Source organism: Hemiscyllium ocellatum, chromosome 12 (assembly GCF_020745735.1).
Source record: "Hemiscyllium ocellatum isolate sHemOce1 chromosome 12, sHemOce1.pat.X.cur, whole genome shotgun sequence".
NCBI classification, from domain to species: domain Eukaryota; kingdom Metazoa; phylum Chordata; class Chondrichthyes; order Orectolobiformes; family Hemiscylliidae; genus Hemiscyllium; species Hemiscyllium ocellatum.
In genome coordinates, this window is record NC_083412.1 from 36830048 (window position 1) to 36851119 (window position 21072).

Below are 21072 nucleotides of genomic sequence, written 5' to 3' on the forward strand. Positions count from 1 at the left end.
ATCTTTTATTATGCAGGGTATCACTCCAACCAGTGGAGACTTTTACTTTGATTACCATTGACTTCAGTTTTACTGGGACTCCTTAATAACACATTGGAACTTCTCTGTAATGAGGTTGGGAGCCAAGTAGTCTTGATGGAACAGAAACTGTGCTTCAGTGAACAGGTCATTGCTGAATAAATGCCACTGATAGCATTGTGGATGACATCCTTTGTGATGGATGCTAATGAATGAGAGTAACTAATGGGGCAGTAATTGGCTTGTTTGAGTTTGTCCTCCCTTTTGTAAACAAGACATAGTTGGGCAACTTTCCACAATGTTAAGTGGATGTCAGTGTTATATTTATATTGGAATAGCTTAGCCGGGGTATGACTGTTTCTAACTGAAGAGAAATGTAAATGCTTCAGTCTTTAATGGAGTGCTGGTCTCCACCATCTTTTGAGATGAGGATATTCATAGAGATGGTGATGGAGATATGTGGGACATTATCTGCAGGGTATGATTTGGTTGCTTGACTAATCTATAGGACACCTCTCCCAATTTTGACAAAAGGTCACCAGGTATTGGTGAAGTGAGCTTTGCAGTGTTGTTAGGGTCAGTTGTGCCTTTGTTGGGTAATTTTGAGTGATTCCACATTGTTTTGTTTTTATTTGACTTCCTATGCTTGTATAACTGGCTTGTTAAAGATATTCGGGGACAGTTAAGTGTCAGCCACATTTCTGAGTTACATTTAGATTAGATTAGGGAAGGATGACACATTTTCTTCTGCAAAGGCTATCAGTGAGGCAAGTGGGGTTTTACAACAATCTGGTCTTTTCATGGTTACTGTTGCCTGTTACTGTTACTGTTAGCTTTATACTTCACATCTTTTAATTAATTTTAAATTTCCCCAGCTACCATGGTGTGATCTGAACTCATGCCTCTAGCCCATCAGTCCAGGAATTCTCTGGATCATTAGTCTTATAGCATATATTATAATACTCTCTTCCCTGGAAATTCTGAATATCTGTTGTGATTTTTATATCGGCGAAAACAAGGAAATAGCTTTATAATTTGCTTATTGGAAATATTCTTTCAAGAATACTTTTGTGAACTGATTCCAGAAAAAAAAAGTCAAATTATAAAGCCATAATGATAGGTTAGGAAAAATGTCCGATTACTAATATATTGCACCATTGAGTAACTGAAAGATTCTTCTTGTCTGTGAACTTACACCCAACAAATTCGGTGCTGCTTCAGTAAATAAAAACAGGAGGAGCCTGATAAGCACGAGCTGTCTCCTTTAAATGTAGCAGTTTTGCCATGCCACAACCATATGTCTGCTGTTGAATTAGAGGTCAGTATGAATGTCAACTTAGAAGCAAGTCAATTCATTGGTGAAAATAGTAGGCTGAAGAAAAGCAGGACTCCGTTTTAATCCTCAGGAGTGTGGGATTTAAGGACAGAGGTTGAAGTTGGGGTTAAGACAGCTGAAACCGACAGCACGCATGTTGTCTAATGAGAAGATATTTGGAAATGTGATTGGTGTGGTGATATATAGAATGCTGGAAAACTGACATCAGCAGCCACATCCACTCAAGTAGCTGCACTAGACAGCTATAGTCTGTATTACTTATAATGTTCTGCACATTTAAAAGCTTACTGAAACTCCAGAGAGGCAGTTAAGTAACTTTTAGGTAAGGTACATGAAATAGCTCCACCAAAACTGGTATCCCATCATGAAGTCATCCTTTATTTACATGTGAAGAGTCCTTGACACTAATCCAGCTCCTTCAGTGCCTGCTGTCAGAGTGAACAGAACCTCTGACACTCTTGCTTATATCTGTCAGCCAAGACTCCCTGATTGGAGCAGGTTAACAACTCATTCAGGGAACTCATATTCTGTGAGGTCCACCTAGCCGACCATGTTATAAACACTGCACCTTAGAGAGATGTAGTCAACTCAGAGAAGGAATAGTACAGTCTCAGACATACCGTCCCTCAATTTCAAAGTTTTAACCGTTTTTCCTACATTTGCATCTGGTTTTGCCTTTATGGTTTTAGTAGAGGTACGTAAGGGGCTTTATCAACTATGTCACTTCAACTGCTAGGATGCTTTTTTAAAATTCACTCATGGGATGTGAGAAGCACTAGCTGGCCAGCATTTACTGCACATCTCTAGCTGCCGTTGAGAAGATGCTACTGAGCTACCTTATTGAACTGCTGCAGGCCACTTGCTGTAGGTTGACCCATAATGCCCTCAGGGAAGTGCACAGGTAGGCCTTCGATATGGTGTGTAAGGAATGAAAGCCATAAGGTCAGGGCAATCGCAAGGATCTCTACTTCTCCTCTCTGTGAAATTCCCCTCGAAGTGTGCTCGTGAGCTGTGTTGCATAAATAGTGGAAGGACTGGATGCCTTGAGCCTCACTTGACAAAACACTTTCATTGAAAGGGGGGAAGTTCCAAGCAACAGGGCTCAGGCTGTATGTAATTGTGAGTTCTGTGACCGGCAGGGGCTTTAATCTCTTGGAACTCCCCGGTTTCCTGTGATCCTGCAAGGAGGGAAAGAAAAGACATATGAGTACATGGATTGGAATGTACTCATGAGGAAAATACATGCAATCACTTAAAGATAAAGATGTCTTAGACTGAGGTGTAAATGTGCAATTTTGACATTTGTGGATGACATAAAATTTTGAAATATTCTGAACTGCAAGATCTTAATAAAACTTCAAGAGGATGTAGACAGGACGGTATAATGAGACTACAATAGGCAAACTGTACTTCATCCAGAAATGCAAATAAATTAGTTTTGTAGTAGGAATGAGGAGAGGTGATATGAAACAGAGGGCACAAGTACACGGGAGTGCTGGAGCGCAGGGAACTGGGCAAATGATAATATGCACAAATTATTTGAAGGTAACAAGACAGTTTAAGAAAGTGATTAATAAAGTATAGGAGATCACTGGTTTTAAGAATAGGCTATTGTTATGGTCCTGGCTGATGTTATTACTGGAAAACCATATCCCAAACTGATACCTGGCTCAATAGATTATTTTTTGTTTAATGTGTTGGTCTTCTACTGAAACACGCATATTCAATGCTGTAGATCTGGCTTTAGTGATAAAACTGAAGTTTATTTCACAGAAGAAATGAAGATAAAATAGAATGAACCAAATTGTTTATGATAACACAAATTTAAAGAGTTAGAAATACATAGTGAAATGCAATTCCATTAATCCCAAGCCACTCTTTTGTAGTATTTACACCAGAGAGAATTCCCCTCACTACTCCACATCAGGTTTGACTGAGCATGTGGTTTCGCTTCCTAGTCTTGAGCATTTGATAGCCTCTTCCTTGATTTATCATAAAAGTGAGCTCAGATTTTCTCAGTTTCACACTGTTCCTTTAGAGTTTTTACCAACCACTTCTGGTCTGCAACATTCAAACTAAACTCTTCACATAACGGTCGTAATGATCCTAAACCACCACCTTTTCGCAGAAGCAACTGTTTTATAGGTCCAACTTCAGCCAAGATCTCTATAAACTGATACAACAAAGTTCTTTTTCCCCTAAGCCATCAGTATTTCCTCTCATCAAAAAAGAAATGAAAAATTCAATCCTTGACCTTCAAATGCACAACTGGTTATTTTCTTCATTTGTAAAAATCTCTCAGTTTAAACAAATTCCCGTTAGCCTGCCAGCACATTCTTTCTCAGACTACTTAAAGAAAGATTAACCACCATGGCTACAGAAATGCCTAAAAGTTAATCATTGAACTCCTTCAAACTTAAACCCATATACCACTAGGTCAAAATTCTAAAATCCAAAATAAATGATATGAAAACATGTGTAATTCATGCACCTTAACATTACACAATATAGGACAAATGCAATAAATCTATGACAAACCTATATAAGGAACTGGTTTTACTTCAGCTGGAGGTGATATGCATAATGCTGGGTAATACACTTTATAAAGGATGTGAAGGCATTAGAGAGAGTTCAGAAAAGATTTATGAGGATGATTCCACAAATAACAAACTTCAGTTATATGGACATAATCAAACAGCAGATGTTATCTTTGAAGAAGAGAAGATTATGAGGAAATTTGATGGAGTCCTTCAAAATTGTGTGGAGTTGGAAGAGTAGATAGGGAGAAACTGCTCTTGTTGGCAGTAAGATCTAGAAACAAACAGTAGCGACTTAAGGTGATTGGAAATAAAACGCAAACAACATAACAAGCAAATCATGTCCAAGTCATTCTGCTATAGTGTGCATTTCGTCAATGCAAATTCGCTGTGACATGACTGATGAATTGAGGATGCTGTTTCTAAATTGTAAACTTTTACAACGTATGTTGGCTGTAATGTGATTACATCGCCAACATTTTAAGCACAAGAATGCAACCATCACATTATAGAAAAATTGACTGGATACTGCATGAGTTTAAGATGTGGAATGCACTGTCTGAACATGTGGTGGAGGAAAATTTAATTGTGGGTTTTTGAAGGAGAATTGGACAGTTGTCTGAAGACAGAACATTTGCAGGGCGAGGGATACAGGCTGGGGAGTCAGATTAAGTGAGTTGCTCTTGTAACATGCTGGCAAGGATATCATTGGCTGAACGGCTTCCTTATTAGCAATACTCAATCTATGATTGAGTGATCTGTAAATTTTGTGAATGATGCACCTTTAATTATCGCTAGTTAGGAACTAACTTCTTGCAGTGTACAAAATTAGGTACAAAGTTGATTTCTAAATTCAAAGTCCTATCTCGCTGTGATGGAATTTAGTTGGTGGCATGTTTGCAGTTCACTGTTTGGCTTATCTATGGTTATATTTTCTGGTGATGTCTGCAATATGTATAGTAAAAATAAAATGGTTCATTTTCAGGACAAAGGTACATTTGTATTCATGACAACATATATTTTAAAAATGCGGCACTTAAAGAAGACTCAATTGCCCCACAAGGTATAATTTCTCTTATCAGTTCCAGACGTGGCATATATACAGCTGTGGACAATAGGTTTATTATGCAATCCTCTGGGTACCATGGACTCAAAAACTCATAGTTGAAAAACTTGTTTGTTGTGATTTAACCTTCTCAGACAGGACATCAGTCAGCATCACAACCAGCTTTGACATTGTTGATTTAAGGAGCAGTCCAGTTTCATATGGCTTTCCACGTTTGGTATCTCTTATCTGTTTTTGCACATTTAGTTGCTGATTGACAGTCAGCTTGGATTCAGAAAGATGCCATCCTGTGGTTTTGCAGCCTGTCAGGTTCACCATCCAGATTGACAATCATTAGAAATGTAAAAACATTGAAAATACATGCAGGAGCAGGCCATTTGGCCCTTCGAGCCTATGCAACCATTCAATATGATCATGCTGAAGCAATATATCTCAGCTTAAATCAACACTTTCAACAACATGGAGCTCTAACACAGCCAAGTCTCTCAAAGTGTTTCTCAGGAAAGTTCCCTCATAAAATTTGATGCCAGGCTATAAAAGGAGATATCAAGCACATGATAGGAATATTGTATTGGGCATCTTAATGGAAGAAAGTGAGAAGAAATTCCAAAACACAGGGCATTATCAATTGAAGGTAATGGCATGCTTATATCAATGTTGTTCAAAAGGCCTAAATGGGAGGAATGCAGATGTCCCCAGAGTCTTTTAGGATTGGAGAAAATTAGAGGCAGATTGAGAACAGAAATAGGGGAGATCCCATCTACATGAATGCATGAAACATACATGGGCCCTGGTGAAAATTATTACCAAAAAAAAAACACTATTTGGCTTGATGATATTGTCCACCTGATGCACAGCTCTTATGAAAGACTAGGATGGTGGTCATATAATATATACAGAGAAATCAGATTATGAAAATTATCTGAAAAGTCTGAAAATGCTTAAACAATGACACTTAACATGCTTTGTAAATTTCTAAGCTTAAATGTGAACCTACCTTGGAATGAGTGGGTAAGGGCGGAGAAATTGGGCTAATATTACATTTAGCAACTCTCTGAAAATTTGAAATAATAACAATGGAATTTGGAGTGTATTTAATGTATTTTGTGATCTCAACCCAACTGTCATATTTAATAGAATAAATACAAGTGGGACAAAGACCAGATGGCACTTGAAATAATGCCTTGAATATGTTTTGACAAATTACTGTAATGATAATGATATTACAGACTTTAAGATTAATTTTTAGCCTCTGAGTGAAGGATTACAACAATGTGTAATGCACTGTACAGTATTGAAATAACAACACTGAAATATTTCTCTATTTTGCTGATGAATGTTATAAATAAAATGTATGAAGTTGAACACAGAGTAGAGACAAGAGGGTCGACAGTATCAAAATATTGCATTCTTCATATTTGTGGCCAAAAGACAGATGGCTATTGTTTTAATTGCATGTATTTATTTACAGTTGTTCTCCAGGTCTGTGGACTCATTTTGTATCCGATCAAATTTGTGGAAACAGCCACCATGCGAACATATCATGAATTCAACTGGGGATACGGCATTGCCTGGGGAGCTACGATCTTCTCATTTGGGGGAGCAGTGCTTTACTGCTTAAACCCAAAGAACTATGATGACTACTACTAGAGTAGAACTGTTTCTACCAACATACTTAAAGTAGAGCTCACCAATTATGCTTACTTGCTGTTCTTTCAGTTGAAGTGTGGTATTTAACCTGCTATCAATGCATTATCCACTTTGACTGCAGTGAAGATAATTGCTTTAACTCCTGCATCAGATTTTTTTTAAAAAATCTGGAAAAAGTTATAGCTGAAATCTTTGTACATTGGCAGTTTTACATATGGAGAGCTGGAATGCAGACTTCTGGTGACGTCTCATTATCTAAGAGGAATCACTGAAGACTTTGGCTTATATTGAAGAATATTAAACAAAAACCACAACTGCAAGATGTTCATATCAATCTGTCTGCAGAAAAAGAACTTACCCTAAGTATGATATTGAAGTATTACTTACCCTAAGTATTGAAGCTGGGAACTTACGTTTCATTGTTGGATTTGGTTCAGATAAAGTATCATCTGCTGATTGCTCTGTGGTAACTTAAGACAAAATGCATGCTTGTATCCATTTACCATTATTCATCAACATTTTCTGTCAACTTCTGTGTCCTAATGCAAAGTAGACATATTATTCCTGTTTATAATTATTACAGTGTGCTTGGAATAACAGTCCAATTGCTGAAGTTCCATTTGTATTGTCAAATTAAAATTACAACATTTTCTCTATCATTTTCTTATGCCTACGAATGAATTTTGCAAAATATCTTTAAAGATTTAAAAAAAAACAGCAACAGCAACTCTTAGAAGCCTCTTGATTCAAAAACCCAGATGATTGTTTTGGTGAGGTGAAATGTCAGAAAAAAAACTTGTATACTATTCTAAGCATTCTAATTTATTTGAGCAACTACTGTATTTTTATATGGACCTCTGCACACAAGTTCCTAAATCTTGTAACTGTGCCTAAAAATACTTATTTTGACTTAAGTCCAAGATAAATATCATATTTCCAGCTATTTGTTACCTCTTTCTTTCTCTGTATTTTTTCCATCTCAGAATAATATAGATCCATAAATATGTTTACTTATTATAAAAAGACTATTTTGGGAAAGTAAAGATTTTTTTTGTTTCAGCTGTAAAATATGGCATCAATACTATGAATCAATAAAACTGTGCAGAATAAAAGGCCTACATACTTAATTTGTCATCTTATTATTATTTTCTTCTCATAATTACATCTGAAATTTTACAGCTTTGGTTGTATAATTTATTTTCAAACTATTCTTATCTGTGTAAAAACAGAATATACTGAATGTTTAAACTCCCACCAGTATTTCCTTCAGCTGTGAGTTACAAAATTGATACTATCAGCAATAAGCATTCCCTTGGTAAATGCACTAACTTCAACAAACAGAACACATGAAATAACCAATAAATGTGCTCCAAGCAATAACAACTGTGGATGCTGTCATACCTTTTGTAATGTAATATAATTATGCTCCTATCACTGGAAGTAAAGCTGCCTCACAGTTTATTGCAATCAGCAACTGGTAAAATATTACCATTGATATTTGTTCTAAGTGAGAGTGACAGTTTGCAAAGCCATTTCACCAATTTAGATTTATAGGAACAGGAAGCCCAGTGAGGCTGCTAAGCCATTCACTGAGAGCATGCCTGATCTGTGCCTGGTTTCACTTACCCACTTTTACCTCATATTCAGTAACATCTTTGTTTTCTTTTTCTCAATCAATTTCAGATTTAAACTGAACAACTGATCCAAAGAGAATGTTAGAAAATGGGTGAGAGTATGAATGGGCGGGATGGGAAGGGGCATGAGATAAGAAGATGGGGTTGATGAGGGTAGGTGGGTTGGTTGACATGTTAGTATGTGGTACTAGGTTACAGTAACAGCTGGGTTGGAGCAATGAAGTTGTGAATGGCTAGCTGAGTTGTGGTGTAGTTGAGTTGTTTGGGTTGAGCTTTCAGGCAAGGTTTTAGTCAGATTGAGTTGACCGCTGATTGAGTGGTGGGGCTAGTCAGGACTGTTTGAGGGGGTGTAGTTGGACTATGGAAATGAGTCAAGTTGTGTTGGGGGAGTTACTATAGTAGTCATATTAGGTTGGAGGTAGTCAGGAGGTCAGGCATGATAGGGAGCTGACAGGCTAGTCATGGGCTCGATATTGAGTCAAGTGTTTGTGTTAGTCAGAGCTGTCCAAAATCTTCAACTTACCCACAAATCTCAGGGTGCAGGAGAATTGCTCATCAGGAGTTCAAACTTCACAGGCAACATTTTAAATTGATTCACGGGATGAGGGTGTCACTGGCTGGACCAGCATTCATTGCCCAAATTGGCTAGCGGGCATTTAAGAGTCAAACACACTGTAGGTAATCAAATTGAATTATGTGGTTCTGAGCCACAAATTGGCTGAACCAGGTAAGAATGCAGTTTTCTTCCCTGAAGCGCATTAATGAACCAGATGGGTTTTTTTCCCTGACAATGAGTGCAATTCTGACTCTTGATTCCAGATTTTACTGCATTCAAGTTCTACATTTGAAATAGCAGGATTTTAACTTGAGTCCCAAGAACATTACCTGAATCTCTGGATTCACAGTCTAGTGATAGCACCATGAGGCTAATGCCTTCCCATGAGGATCAATACATTATGAACTCCCTGGGGTTCTCAATGCACATTTTAGATCATACATCTGGTTTACAACAATTCCAAAACTAGAAGAGCTGTGCCATTACCTTTTTGGAACTTAATGTTTCCATTTACATTGATTACCACAAATTTTCATAACCACAAATTTAGATATTTAGCTTTCTATTCCCTCATCTCAATGCTATTATCATAGTAAGTCTAATGATCAAAAGAATAATGAGGAAATACCACAAGGTCTAATAAGTTAACCTCATCACAATCTATTAACATCTTCCTCACACAATCTCATAATAGAGAGAGAGAAAAAAATTGAGTTCTAACTTAAATTATTGGAACATTCTTCTCCTGCCCTGTCATACTTGTGACAATGCTGCTCCTTTAACAAGGTTATGCTGCCCTTGGCTTATTTTTCATAAAGGTCATAAAAGCAGCAATTCCGAAAGGTTTGGCTTGGATGGGTTCTACAGCCAATTTGATTATAGCTAACAGGTACTGCCTCAGACAAAAGGCTTTGAAGTTTTAAAAAAAAAACCTGTACAATGAAAGGGGAGTGGCCAGTTCTCCCGGCTCAGCTTTTCTCTGTTTTGGTTTGCTTTTACCAAGCAGTGGTTTGAACCTGCTGGACCCAAAAAAGCAGGTCCATGCTGATCCTCCCCCTATCTGACATCTATCCTGTAAGACCCTGTGTTTGATGGTTTTTTTCCCTTCTTGGCCAAGTATTTGAAACAACACCATTAAGGTGAGATAATCTTGGGTTTTTGGATAGGTTAATTTACTTTATATTCTGTTCTCTTTGTGTTTATTCAGTAATCTTGTAAATAAACTCTGTTTCGTTTAAAAATAAGTGTCTTGACTAGCTGCATCACTTCTGGAATATCCACATTATATCTGCTTAAAACAGCTCGAAAGTTAGGGTCTGGATTACTTTCTTGAAATGTTTTGAGGACGTCTGGCCTGGTCCATAACAGTTTGGGGGATCATCCAAGATTTGTTCTGGTAGTTCCTATTTGGGATTAGGGTTGCTAGACCTGTAGACAGCGAGTGGTAAGTGTTTTGTTCTGGCTGTTGAATTTGGTTGGTTTAAACAGTGATTAGGATAGCAATAGCTCTTTCTATCACAAAGAGTTTTCTGGGGGTGGAAGAAGTGACTTCGGGAGTTATGCAAAAACTGCTGGAATTAGCAGACTATCTGGGGTTGGAGCTTCCACCTTCCATAAGGAAAGGAGACATAATCACAGCAATAGTTCAGCATTTAAATTTGCTGGAAAAACCATCAGAATCTTTAGAGATGACTAAAGCTCTATTGAAAATGAAGCAGCTTAAGTTAGAGGCAAAAGACAAGGAAAGGGCATCAGAAATGAAATAGTTTGAAATACAATGAAAAGCAGAGAGAGAGAAAAGAAGACAAGGGAAGGGAAGAAAGAGAAGGAGCTTGAACTTTAGAAATTAGCATTTTAAACATGAAAGTCAGGTTAAAAGGATGGAGATGAAGGCTGAAGGTAAGTTTAGTGAGGAAGAGAGTGAGGATGAGCATACCCATGGGAACCAAAGGCCTGGTGGGGATCTGTTTAAATATATTTGAGCATTGCCTAAATTCGATGAGAAGGATTCAGAAGCTTTATTCATTTCATTTGAAAAGGTGGCCAAACAAATGTGGTGACCAGTGATCATGTGGGTTTTGTTGATCCACTTGTAGATAGAGCTAGTGAGGATATCACATCACTATCAGAGGAGGTATCTGGGACATATGAGGAGGTGAAGAAAGACATCTTAAGTGCAGATGAGCTTGTATCAGAAGCCTACAGACAACATTTCAAGAATCTAAGGAAGGACTGTGGTCAAATTTACATTGAGTTTGAAAGGATCAAACAAGTAATATTGATAGGTGGATCAGGGTATTAATATAGAGCAAACCTATGACACTTTTAGAGAGACAATTATTTGGAGGAGTGCAAAATGCACCTCCTGAACTATCGAGAGCTCGTGTGGAAGAGCAGAGTGTTAAAATGGCAAGATTAGCAGCTAAACTTGCTGATGATTATGAGTTGGCTCATAAAGCAAGGTTTAGCATCCAATATCAGTTTCAATCTGTGATGAATAGAAATTGGGGAAAAGAGAAATCCTCACATGGAAAATAAAAGGTAGATCTTCATGAAGATCATAAGGATAACTTACCACAGGGTAAAAAGGAAACCCTTGAAGGGGAAGGAGAAATTAAAAAGCTCTGGTGATTTCACTGCAATAAAGTACGCCACATGAAATTACAGTGTTGATGGGTTAGGAAAAGCACTAGGAAAACAGTGAGTTTGTTGGAGTGTTAACATAAAGCACAGTGGAGGCTAGAAAGTTGCACGAGAATGTACAAGCTGGTTGGAGGTTGGTTAAAGAGGAAGTGCCAGATCTTCTTAAAGCATATACCTGCAAAGGTAAGGTTTACTTGCATAGGCCAGGAGCAGCAGGTAAAGAGGTTACAATATTAAAAGATACAGATCCACTCAATCTTTTATGTTGAGAGATGAGGAGATATGTACCTCAGAAGGGCTAGAAGAGGTTCTAGTAACAGTAATTTATGGTGAGACAAGAAGCGCTCAAATATGTAAAGTGAGGTTAGAGTGTCCAGCGAAGAGCAGCAAAGTATGGGCGGAGTACTGGACAAACTCTCAGCTCCAGGAATACAATTTGTCCTTGCTTACGATATAGCTGGTTCACAGGTAGGAGTGCTGCCTACTGTGGTTGAAAAGCCAATGGAAACTCAGGCAATTGAACTATTGCAGGACATATATCCTAGGATTTTTCCAGACTGTGTGGTAAGGAGGTCACAAAGTCACCAGTTGAAACAGGAGAGATCAAAGAGTACAGATAAGAAAATTGAAATGGAATGAGCAGAGACCCTGTTTGATCAAATGGTTGAGACAAGCCAGGAGCAGTTAGATGATAAACAGATGATATAATCAAAATGAGTTATCTTGACTGGAGTTCACCCAGAGCAATGGTGCCAAAACCAGATGATACCTAACGGTTATGTGTGGACTATCACACTGTTAATGCCATTGCAAAGACTGATGTATGTCTGATTCCACATTTGGAAGACGGTGTTAAGAAGGTAGGACAAGCAACTTGTTTTTCTAAGTTTGACTTGCTCAGAGGATACTGGCAGGTACCTTTGTCTGAAAGAGTGAAGACAATTTCAGCTTTTGCAGTGCGGAATGCAATGTATTAGTTTAAAGTCATGCCATTTGGTATGAAAAATGTGCCAGCCCCATTTCAGAGACTAACCAGTAAGGTCATTGCTGGATAACCCAATTATGTCATGGATGTAGATAAACTGGTGATTTTTAGTCAGACATGGAAGGAACATTTGCAGCATTTATTAGAGTTGCTCGATCAACTTTGGGAGGTAGGCTTGTTGATAAACCTGGCTAAAAGTAAATTTGCCAAAGCCCAAGTCACCTTCCTGGTCTGTGTTATTGGACCCAGACAAGTGACCCCACGGATTGCACAAACAAATGTTATTGGGGAGTTTCCCATACCATAGACAAAAGGAGCAGTACTATGAGTCTGGGGTTTGCGTATTTTATCAAAAATTCATACTGCTCCACATGCTGAGTTGCTAGAAGTTTCAGCCAACTGTCAGAAGGCATTTCTCAGCCTGAAAGCTGTGTTAACCACTGCCCCATTGTTAACCACACCTAACCATGCTGAGCCATTCAAGGTAGCTATCGATGCGAGTGGTGTGGGTGCTTTCCTTTTGCAGGGAGATGACAAGAAGATGGAAAGACCTACTGGGGACTTCTACAGGAAATTGAACATTCATCAGCGGAAATATTCGACAATTGAGAAGGTAAATTTGAGCTTGGTGTTGGCATTACAACATTTCAGTGGTTATGTTGCCAGTAAAGTATCTGAGACAATCATAACCCATTGAAATTTGTGAAGAAACTTAAGGACAGAAATACTGGACTGTTTAGATGGAGCTTGTTGTTACAGCCTCTCAATTTGAAAATTGTGCATGTGGCAGTACGAGAAAACGTGATTGCTAACGCATTGTCGAAACTTGAATGAGAAATGGATGCATTTGATGGCAGGAGTGAAACATACTGGAACAGAATGTGGTAGTACATGTTTGCATGATTATTGTCAATGTGACGTATATGGGTGTTGCAGTGTATGAACAATTTAAGATTAAGGGGTTTTAAAATGAAGCCGTCTTTGGATATTGATCACTCATTTTTTTTAAGGGGGAAGGTGTGACAATATTGCTCCTTTAACAAGGTTATGCTGTCAGAGAGTCAGAGATATACAGCACGGAAAGAGATTCTTCAGTCTATCTCGTCATGCCTACCAGATATCCCAACTCAACCTAGTCCTGCTTGCTCGCACCCAGCCCGTTTCCCTCCAAACCCTTCCTATTCATTTGCCCATCTAGATGCCTTTTAAATGTAGCAATTGTACTAGCCTCGACCACATCCTCTGGCAGCTTATTCCATACATGCACCATCCTCGATGTCAAAAAATTGCCCCTTAGGTCTCTTTTATATCTTTCCCCCCTCACCCTAAACTAATGCCATATAGTTCTGGACTCCCCCACGCCAGGGAAATTATTTGTCTATTTATCCTATTCTTGCCCCTCATGATTTTATAAACCTCTATAAGGACACCCCTCAACCTCCAACACTCCAGGGAAAACAGTCCCAGCCTGTTCAGCCTTTCCCTATAGCTCAAGTCCTCCAAACCAGGCAACATCCTTGTAAATTCTTTTTGAACCCTTTCAAGTTTCACAACATCCTTCCGATGGGAAGGAGACCAGAATTGCATGCAATATTCCAAAATGTCCTGTACAGCCACAACATGACCTCACAACTCCTGTACTCAATACTCTGACCAGTAATGGAAAGCATATCAAATGCCTTCTTCATTATCCTATCTAACTGTGACTCTACTTTCAAGGAGCTATGAACCTATAAACCAAGGTCTCTTTGTTCAGCAACACTCCCTAGGACCTTACCACTAAGTGTATAAGTCCTGCTAAGATTTACTTCCTCAAAATTCAGCAGCTCGCATTTATCTAAATTAAACTCCATCTGCCACTCCTCAGCCCATTGGCCCATCTGATCAAGACTTCTTTGCTGTCCACTACACCTCCAATTTTGGTGTCATCTGCAAACTTACTAACTGTACGTCTTTTGCTCACATCAACATTGTTGTAGTGGATCCAGTACCATTCCTTGTGGTAATCCACTGGGCACAGGCCTCCAGTTTGAAAAACAACCCTCCACCACCACCCTCTGTCTTCTACCTTTCAGCTAGTTCTATATCCAAATGGCTAGTTCTCCCTGTATTCTATGAGATCTAACCTTGCTGACCAGTGTCCCATGAGGAACCTTGTCCAACGCCTTACCGAAGTCCATATAGATCAAGTCCACTGCTCTGCCCTGATCAATCCTCTTTGCAACTTCTTCAAAAAATTCAATCAAGTTTGTGAGACATGATTTCCCACAAGAAAGGTCGCAAATACAGCAGTTCTGAAATATCTGGTTTGGATGGGTTTTTGGGCCAATTTGATTATAGTTTAAAGATACTGCCTCAGGCAAAAGGTTTTCAAATTTTAAACAAAACACTTGTACAATGAAAGGGGAGTGACCAGTCCTCCCAGCTCAGTTTTGCTCTGTTTTGGTTTGGTTTTACCAAGCAGCGGTTTGAAGCTGCTAGACTCAAAGAAGCAGGTTCATGCTGATCCTCCTCTCTCTGACACCTCTCCTCATTGATCTTTCCTTTTTCCCAACGGATGATTATGGGGATTGTTGCAAGTATTTGAAACAACATCATTAAATTGGGATAATTTATTAGGTTTCCGGATAGGTTAATTTCTTCTATATTCTGTTCCCTTTTGTTTGTGTTTCATTTGGTAATCTTGTAAATAAATTCTGTTTTGTTTAAAACTAAGTCGTCTGACCAGCTGCATCAATCCCCAAATTTCCACCAACACCTGCTTGAAACAATTGGCAAAGTTAAGGTCTGGGCTATTTTCTTGAAATGTTTTGAGAGGGTCTGGTATGGTCCATAGCAAGTTCTGTAAAACTCTATTGGCCTTTTCCTTATTATTACACTGGCAACCTCCAGTCTCATGAGACAATAGTTTGCACTTTGGGGTTCATCATCCTAATCACCTAAACATCACCTGTAGGCTCAGTGTTCTAATTTGGCACGGCAGCCATACTAGCTGCAGATGAAGACAGAGGACTGAATAATTGCAGGATTCACCAGCCACTGTCTTCTCTGGGCTTGCTTCTTAGCCAACTGAGCTTCCCAATTTACCTCAGCTCTTCCATTGCCCCTCCAAACAGTCAGCCTCCAGATGTCCCAGCCATCAGTGCTCCAGTTAACTATGTCAATGTCAGCCATTTTCCTCTCTATATTCCAGATGTCCTTGCATCAAAAGCATGGAGGCTAGCAAATTATGACCTAGTGGCCAAGTTATACGAACTTTTGTTTATTCACTCATGGGACCTGGACATCACTGGCTGTCCAGCAGTTATTACTTAGGTCTAATTGCCCTTGGGAAGGCGAGCTGCCTTCTAGAAGTGTTGCAGTCCATGCACTGCAGATTAGCTCACAGTGCCATTAGGGAGGGAATTTCAGGACTTTGATCTAATTAAACTGAAGGTACGGTATTATCCAATGAATATGACTGAGCCAGTGCAAAGTCATTAGTTTAGTAACAGATGTATGCTGACAGAAGCAACAATATAACTGGGATCATGAAGATAGAAACTGTTCATCTTTTGCTCCTGTCTAATGTTAGCTGACCAAGTCTTTTCAGGGAGTGCAATGAGGACACCAAAATCAACAATGTGCTTTCCACACCTAGAAATGGCGTCTTCTGTCTAGAACTCAGTAAGATCCCTGTTAAAAGAGTATAGACACCAGCAGCTGCATGTTTCTGTAAGCCAGTTCAAAGTGAGTTATCAAATGTGGAAAGATTTCCTGAGATTTTATATGCAGTATATGTTCATCAGTCATGCAAACTCTCAAACAATTTATTAAACTGGACTAAATCCAATACTTCTATCATTTTAAATATCTTAATCATACCCTCTTCAAGTCTCAATTTGTCTTGTGTGATTTGTCCTAATACTTGGACTACCTCTTTGTGACTAAGAACTGTGATGCCTAGCATTGATTTGATAGCTATTCTCTGCATCTTCTCCTGACCCTTAATACATTTGTTCTATGTAAATGGACCAACTTTATCTATGACCTGGGCAAAAAGATAACATTTTTCTATACAGCAGACATTATAGTGTACACTTCATCTGTCTCCTGAAATGCTTGCAATGTTCAAATTGTGAACATTTATTGAGATGTCAATTTTTAACCCAGCTGCTTCCTCCTTTTCAGATGTCTGTCATCACCAATGACTTATAACAATTTCTATTAATAGAGATTACTTGCAGAATTAAACATGGCAGGAGCATTATCAAACAGCATTTAACAACTAGTTCTTGGATACAGTGTTGACATGGGGCAGGGGCTCAATACATTATCTGCAGGAGCCTCCAGTTCTACTGCTTATAATGGACAGCCATTGGTCCTTACATGGCTACCAACTCTTAGGCATGAGATTTCCATCCTTGAGAGGTCATAATTGCTTGAGACCCCAGACATTATCCATTTAAGTAGTTGACAAACACTTAGCTGGATCAATCTCCATCTGAGAAGCAACATAACTTTCCAGCCAAATTCTCCGACTGGTGAGGGGAGCATTGCTTTGCTGGAATAATATCCAGGTAAGTAATTCCAGTCTTTTAATATTTAATTGGAAGCAATTTCATCTCATCCAGTACTGGATGCTCGATAATCATTCCGAGAGAAAGTGAAAGGTGTTGCACGAAATGGTGTTGAGGTAAAGTTGAGTGTTGCCAGCAGACAAAGTGGAAAGCATACAGGTTGTGCTTTCGCATTATGTCACTGAGAGATGATATGGAGAAATAGGAAAGGACTTAGGATAGATCCTTAAGAGATGCCAGATGTATTGATGTGGAAGCAGGAACAGAAAAACATTACAGGCCAGTTAAATCAGATAATAAAACAATAACTGGTATTGTGAAAACCTGTTGTAATGTGGTTTAATATTTTACAGATTTGTTTATAAGTGTGGGGGTTTTCATGGTTCCCAAAAGAGTTAAATCTTTACGTGAGCCTTCATTCTGCTCATGGAAAATAGAAGAAAATGACAATATTCTTATTAACACCACCCACCTATAATGTGGTTTAACTTTTTGGACCCCAACATTTGCATTTTAATAGAATTCCACTGCAGTTCAAACAAGATTAAGATCTCAAACATTTTGACTGAAACATAATCAATTAATAAAAATGAGAAAGATTTCATTAACTCAGTTAATTATTTTATTAATAAAACTAACAGTAAATGTGCTTTATAATATCATAATATGATTAATATCTTAAAATTAGTGCAATTAAATGCTGAGATTTAGGTATTAACCAACAGTAAATTAGTTTTATGAATACACAAAAATATATATCCAATTGTGTTATGATTATACCATTTTGTACTTGGCATGTTGAATTTAAAATTATTAGATTGAATGATGATTTAGTAAAGTATATACACACACAAGGTAAAGAGACTCTTAAGAATCAGTAAGATCACAAGAGTGGACCATGGCGTGTTTACCAGATAAATGTAACTGTAATATAACTACACAGTGATCTAATTGCAAGATTTATTTGTCCTATTTTATGAACAAATTAGCTTTTTCATCATCCAACAGAGAAAATGTAGGCCTTCTTTAATGCAATGTTCCAGTTGCAGTGTTATCTCTGAATTCATTGACTGCTAATTACTGCTAATTATTTCAGAATGTTGATAGAATTTTAATCAATTTGCTTTCTTCCTTGTGCACTTAACTTGCGGAGTGCCATGCAGGTGTGGCATTTTGATAAATCTGAAAATTATAATTGCAAAGCAAAAGCAGTGAGTCGACTTCAAAGTCTTTTTTTTTGTTTAAAAAGTTAAATGTAAAAGTATGACATATTATGTTAAAGATTAAAATCTATCATAAATAATCCTTTTGAATTGTGTTATTCAGAATATAATTGGAAAAGAAATTCTGGAATGTAATTTCAAGAAAGAGCCCCACTATGTTATGGCCAGGTAAAGACGCTGTGAGGCTCCCCTCTTTTTAAGATCTCTCATTTAACCACGATTTGGAGATGTCAGTGTTGGACTGGGGTGTACAAAGTTAAAAATCACACCACACCAGGTTATAGTCCAACAGGTTTAATTGGAAGCACACTAGCTTTCGGAGCAATGCATTTAACCACAGCAGAGACATTGGAATGAATTATATGTTATTTTGGGGGAAGTGCAAGTTGCATTCAGTTTTTTCTAAGCTTTCTCCCCACAAGTCCCAGTGACATTTCTCACTGTATCTTACGAAATTCACCTCATTAACTATCTGTCCCACTCCTATAGTGTCTTTCACATCATATTCAATTTCCTCTTAACCATGTGCCATTTCCAGAACAACTTGCTACTCAATGGATATATCCGCAAAATAATGACATTGGCTGAACTGGTTCAAGAAGTCAGCTCACCACCAATCTCTCAAAGGTGATTGGGAATGGTCAGTGTGCAGTGGTCATGCAAGAGACAACTCTGATCACATGTGTAAGTACAAAATACCCATTCAAAACCAAGGAACCAATGATAAAGTTTTTGTGAGTGAAAGAAAGAAGAATTTGATTGTTTATAACACTGAGAACAAAAATGAAATGTGACATTAAAAGTACTCCAAAAGATGTCACATGCACAAAAAGGAAAGTAAAAGAGTATGCATTGTAAAAGTCATCTGAGTCCTTCGGCTACGAGGTTTTGACCTATGGTTACAGTTGTGCAATTGCTGTCTTGTATCTTCAGTCACTGTGAAATCTCTAGATATTTTAGAGTTCTCTGTGAGTGAATGTTTTTCCAATTTGCATTATGACTAAATGCTAATCAAGGTGCTGAAAGGAAGTGGAGAGTTTTGAATTTAGCTGCAACAAATCCATCTCCCCGGCACTCTGCGAAATAAGCTGTTTGAAATGCAGTTTATTTTTCTATTCCTGTGTCTGATTTCATCATTGCTGCAATCACTGTGTAATTTGCAGGTGAGTCTCTATCATCTCCAATGCATGAAACTTATATAAGGATATAAATCAAACCTCAGATATGATCCAAGTTTTGACAAATATGCTATTTTTGACTCAAAATGGTTCTTGTTGATTGATGGTTTCATGAGTTGGTTCAACCTGCGCTCAGCTGTTTTTTTTTAAAGCCATATTAGTTCATGAAGTTGGTAGACATTGAAATTAGATCATGAAAGTTGAAGATTTGTGGTCCATATGTTAACAATGTTTATCACCAGTTCTGACAACAAGTTCTGAACTTCTTAAGCTAACATGGAGAGATTTTCATTTTTTGATCTCAAGGCCTGAGTTGCTGAATATGATGGCAAGGTCTGAGGTGTGGGGTGTGGTGGTGGATGAAGGTGCTCAGGCCCTAAGATAATAGAACTTGATATTAAGTCCTGAAGTTTATAGTGTTCCCAAGCAGAAATGAGATGCTGTTCTTTGAGCTTGCACTGAACTTCGTTTTCTGTGGACCCCACAAAAGCATTCTGCAAAGCGATTGCCCAATCTGTACTTCTTATCCCCAAAGTCAGAAGTCACACAACACCAGGTTATAGTCCAACAGGTTTATTTGAAATCACAAATTTTCAGAGTGCTGCTCCTTCATCAGGTGACTATGACCCAATGTCATGTGACTTCTGACTTTCTTCATCCAACACTGGCACCTCACATCTTCTCCCCAGTGCAGAGGTCATCACATTGTGAGCAGCAAATACAGTAAATCAGATTGAGTGAAGCGCAGGTGAATCACTGCTTCACCTGGAAGGCGTGTCTGGTCCCTTGGATAGTGAGGAGGGAGGAGGTAAACAGGAAAGCACTGCACCTTCTTTGATTGGATGGAAAGGTGTCATAGAGGTGTGGGGAGGCATTGAGAATGGAAAGAGGGTGGACCAGGAGGTTTCTGAGGGAATGGCCTCATAGAAGACTGACAAGGGAGGGAAGAGAATGTGTATCTGGCGGTGACATCTTGCTGGAGGTTGCAGAAATAGTGGAGTGGTAAGAGATCTGTGGAATCCAGTTGGGATGGAAGAGAAGGGTGAGGGAAGAAGTGCTCAAGATAGGCACCCTGTCAGCCATGGTGATGGGGAATCCTCAGTTGAGAAAAAAGGTGGACATTTTGGAGGCCTCCTTGTGGAAGGTGGCATCATTGAAACAGATCTAATGGAGATGGAGGAACTGGGGGAATGGAATGGAGTCCTCACAGGAAGCAGGGTTTGAGAATGCATAGTCCAGATAACTGGAGGAGACAGTGGGTTTATAGTGGATATTGATGGCCAGCCTATCTCCATAAATGGAAACAGAAATGTCAAGGAAGGGAAAAGACGAATCAGAGATGGATCAGGTGAAGGTGAGAGCAGGGTGGAAAATGTAAGTGAAAATGTTAAACTTTTTCCAATTCCTGAAAAGACAGGGAAGCAGCACCTTATATGACATTCATGTATTGGAGATGAACTCAAGTAGGACTGGGACAAGGAATGTTCCATATAACCATAAAAAGACAGGCATAAATGGGGCCCATAGGGGCACCCTTGGCCACACCTTTGACGTGAAGAAAGTGGAAGAGTTAAAGGAGAAGTTTTACTAAATGAAGACACGTTCAGCCAAGTGGAGGAGAGCAGTGGTAGGTGGGTTGGTTCAGACCTTTCTTCAGGAAGAAGCAGTGAGCCTGAGACCATCCTGA

At 38.6% G+C, this 21072-nt stretch overlaps 1 protein-coding gene across 1 annotated transcript in view; it reads left to right on the plus strand.

Annotated features, from left to right (window-relative positions):
- tmem47 (transmembrane protein 47) overlaps nucleotides 1–7696 on the plus strand; it is a 46161-nt gene extending 38465 nt beyond the window's left edge. The window contains exon 3 of the mRNA XM_060832997.1: nucleotides 6429–7696. Coding sequence (XP_060688980.1) covers nucleotides 6429–6607 — 179 coding nt within the window. The 3' untranslated portion in view covers nucleotides 6608–7696. The remainder of the gene's footprint in view (nucleotides 1–6428) is intronic.
- Nucleotides 7697–21072: the final 13376 nt, after the last annotated feature.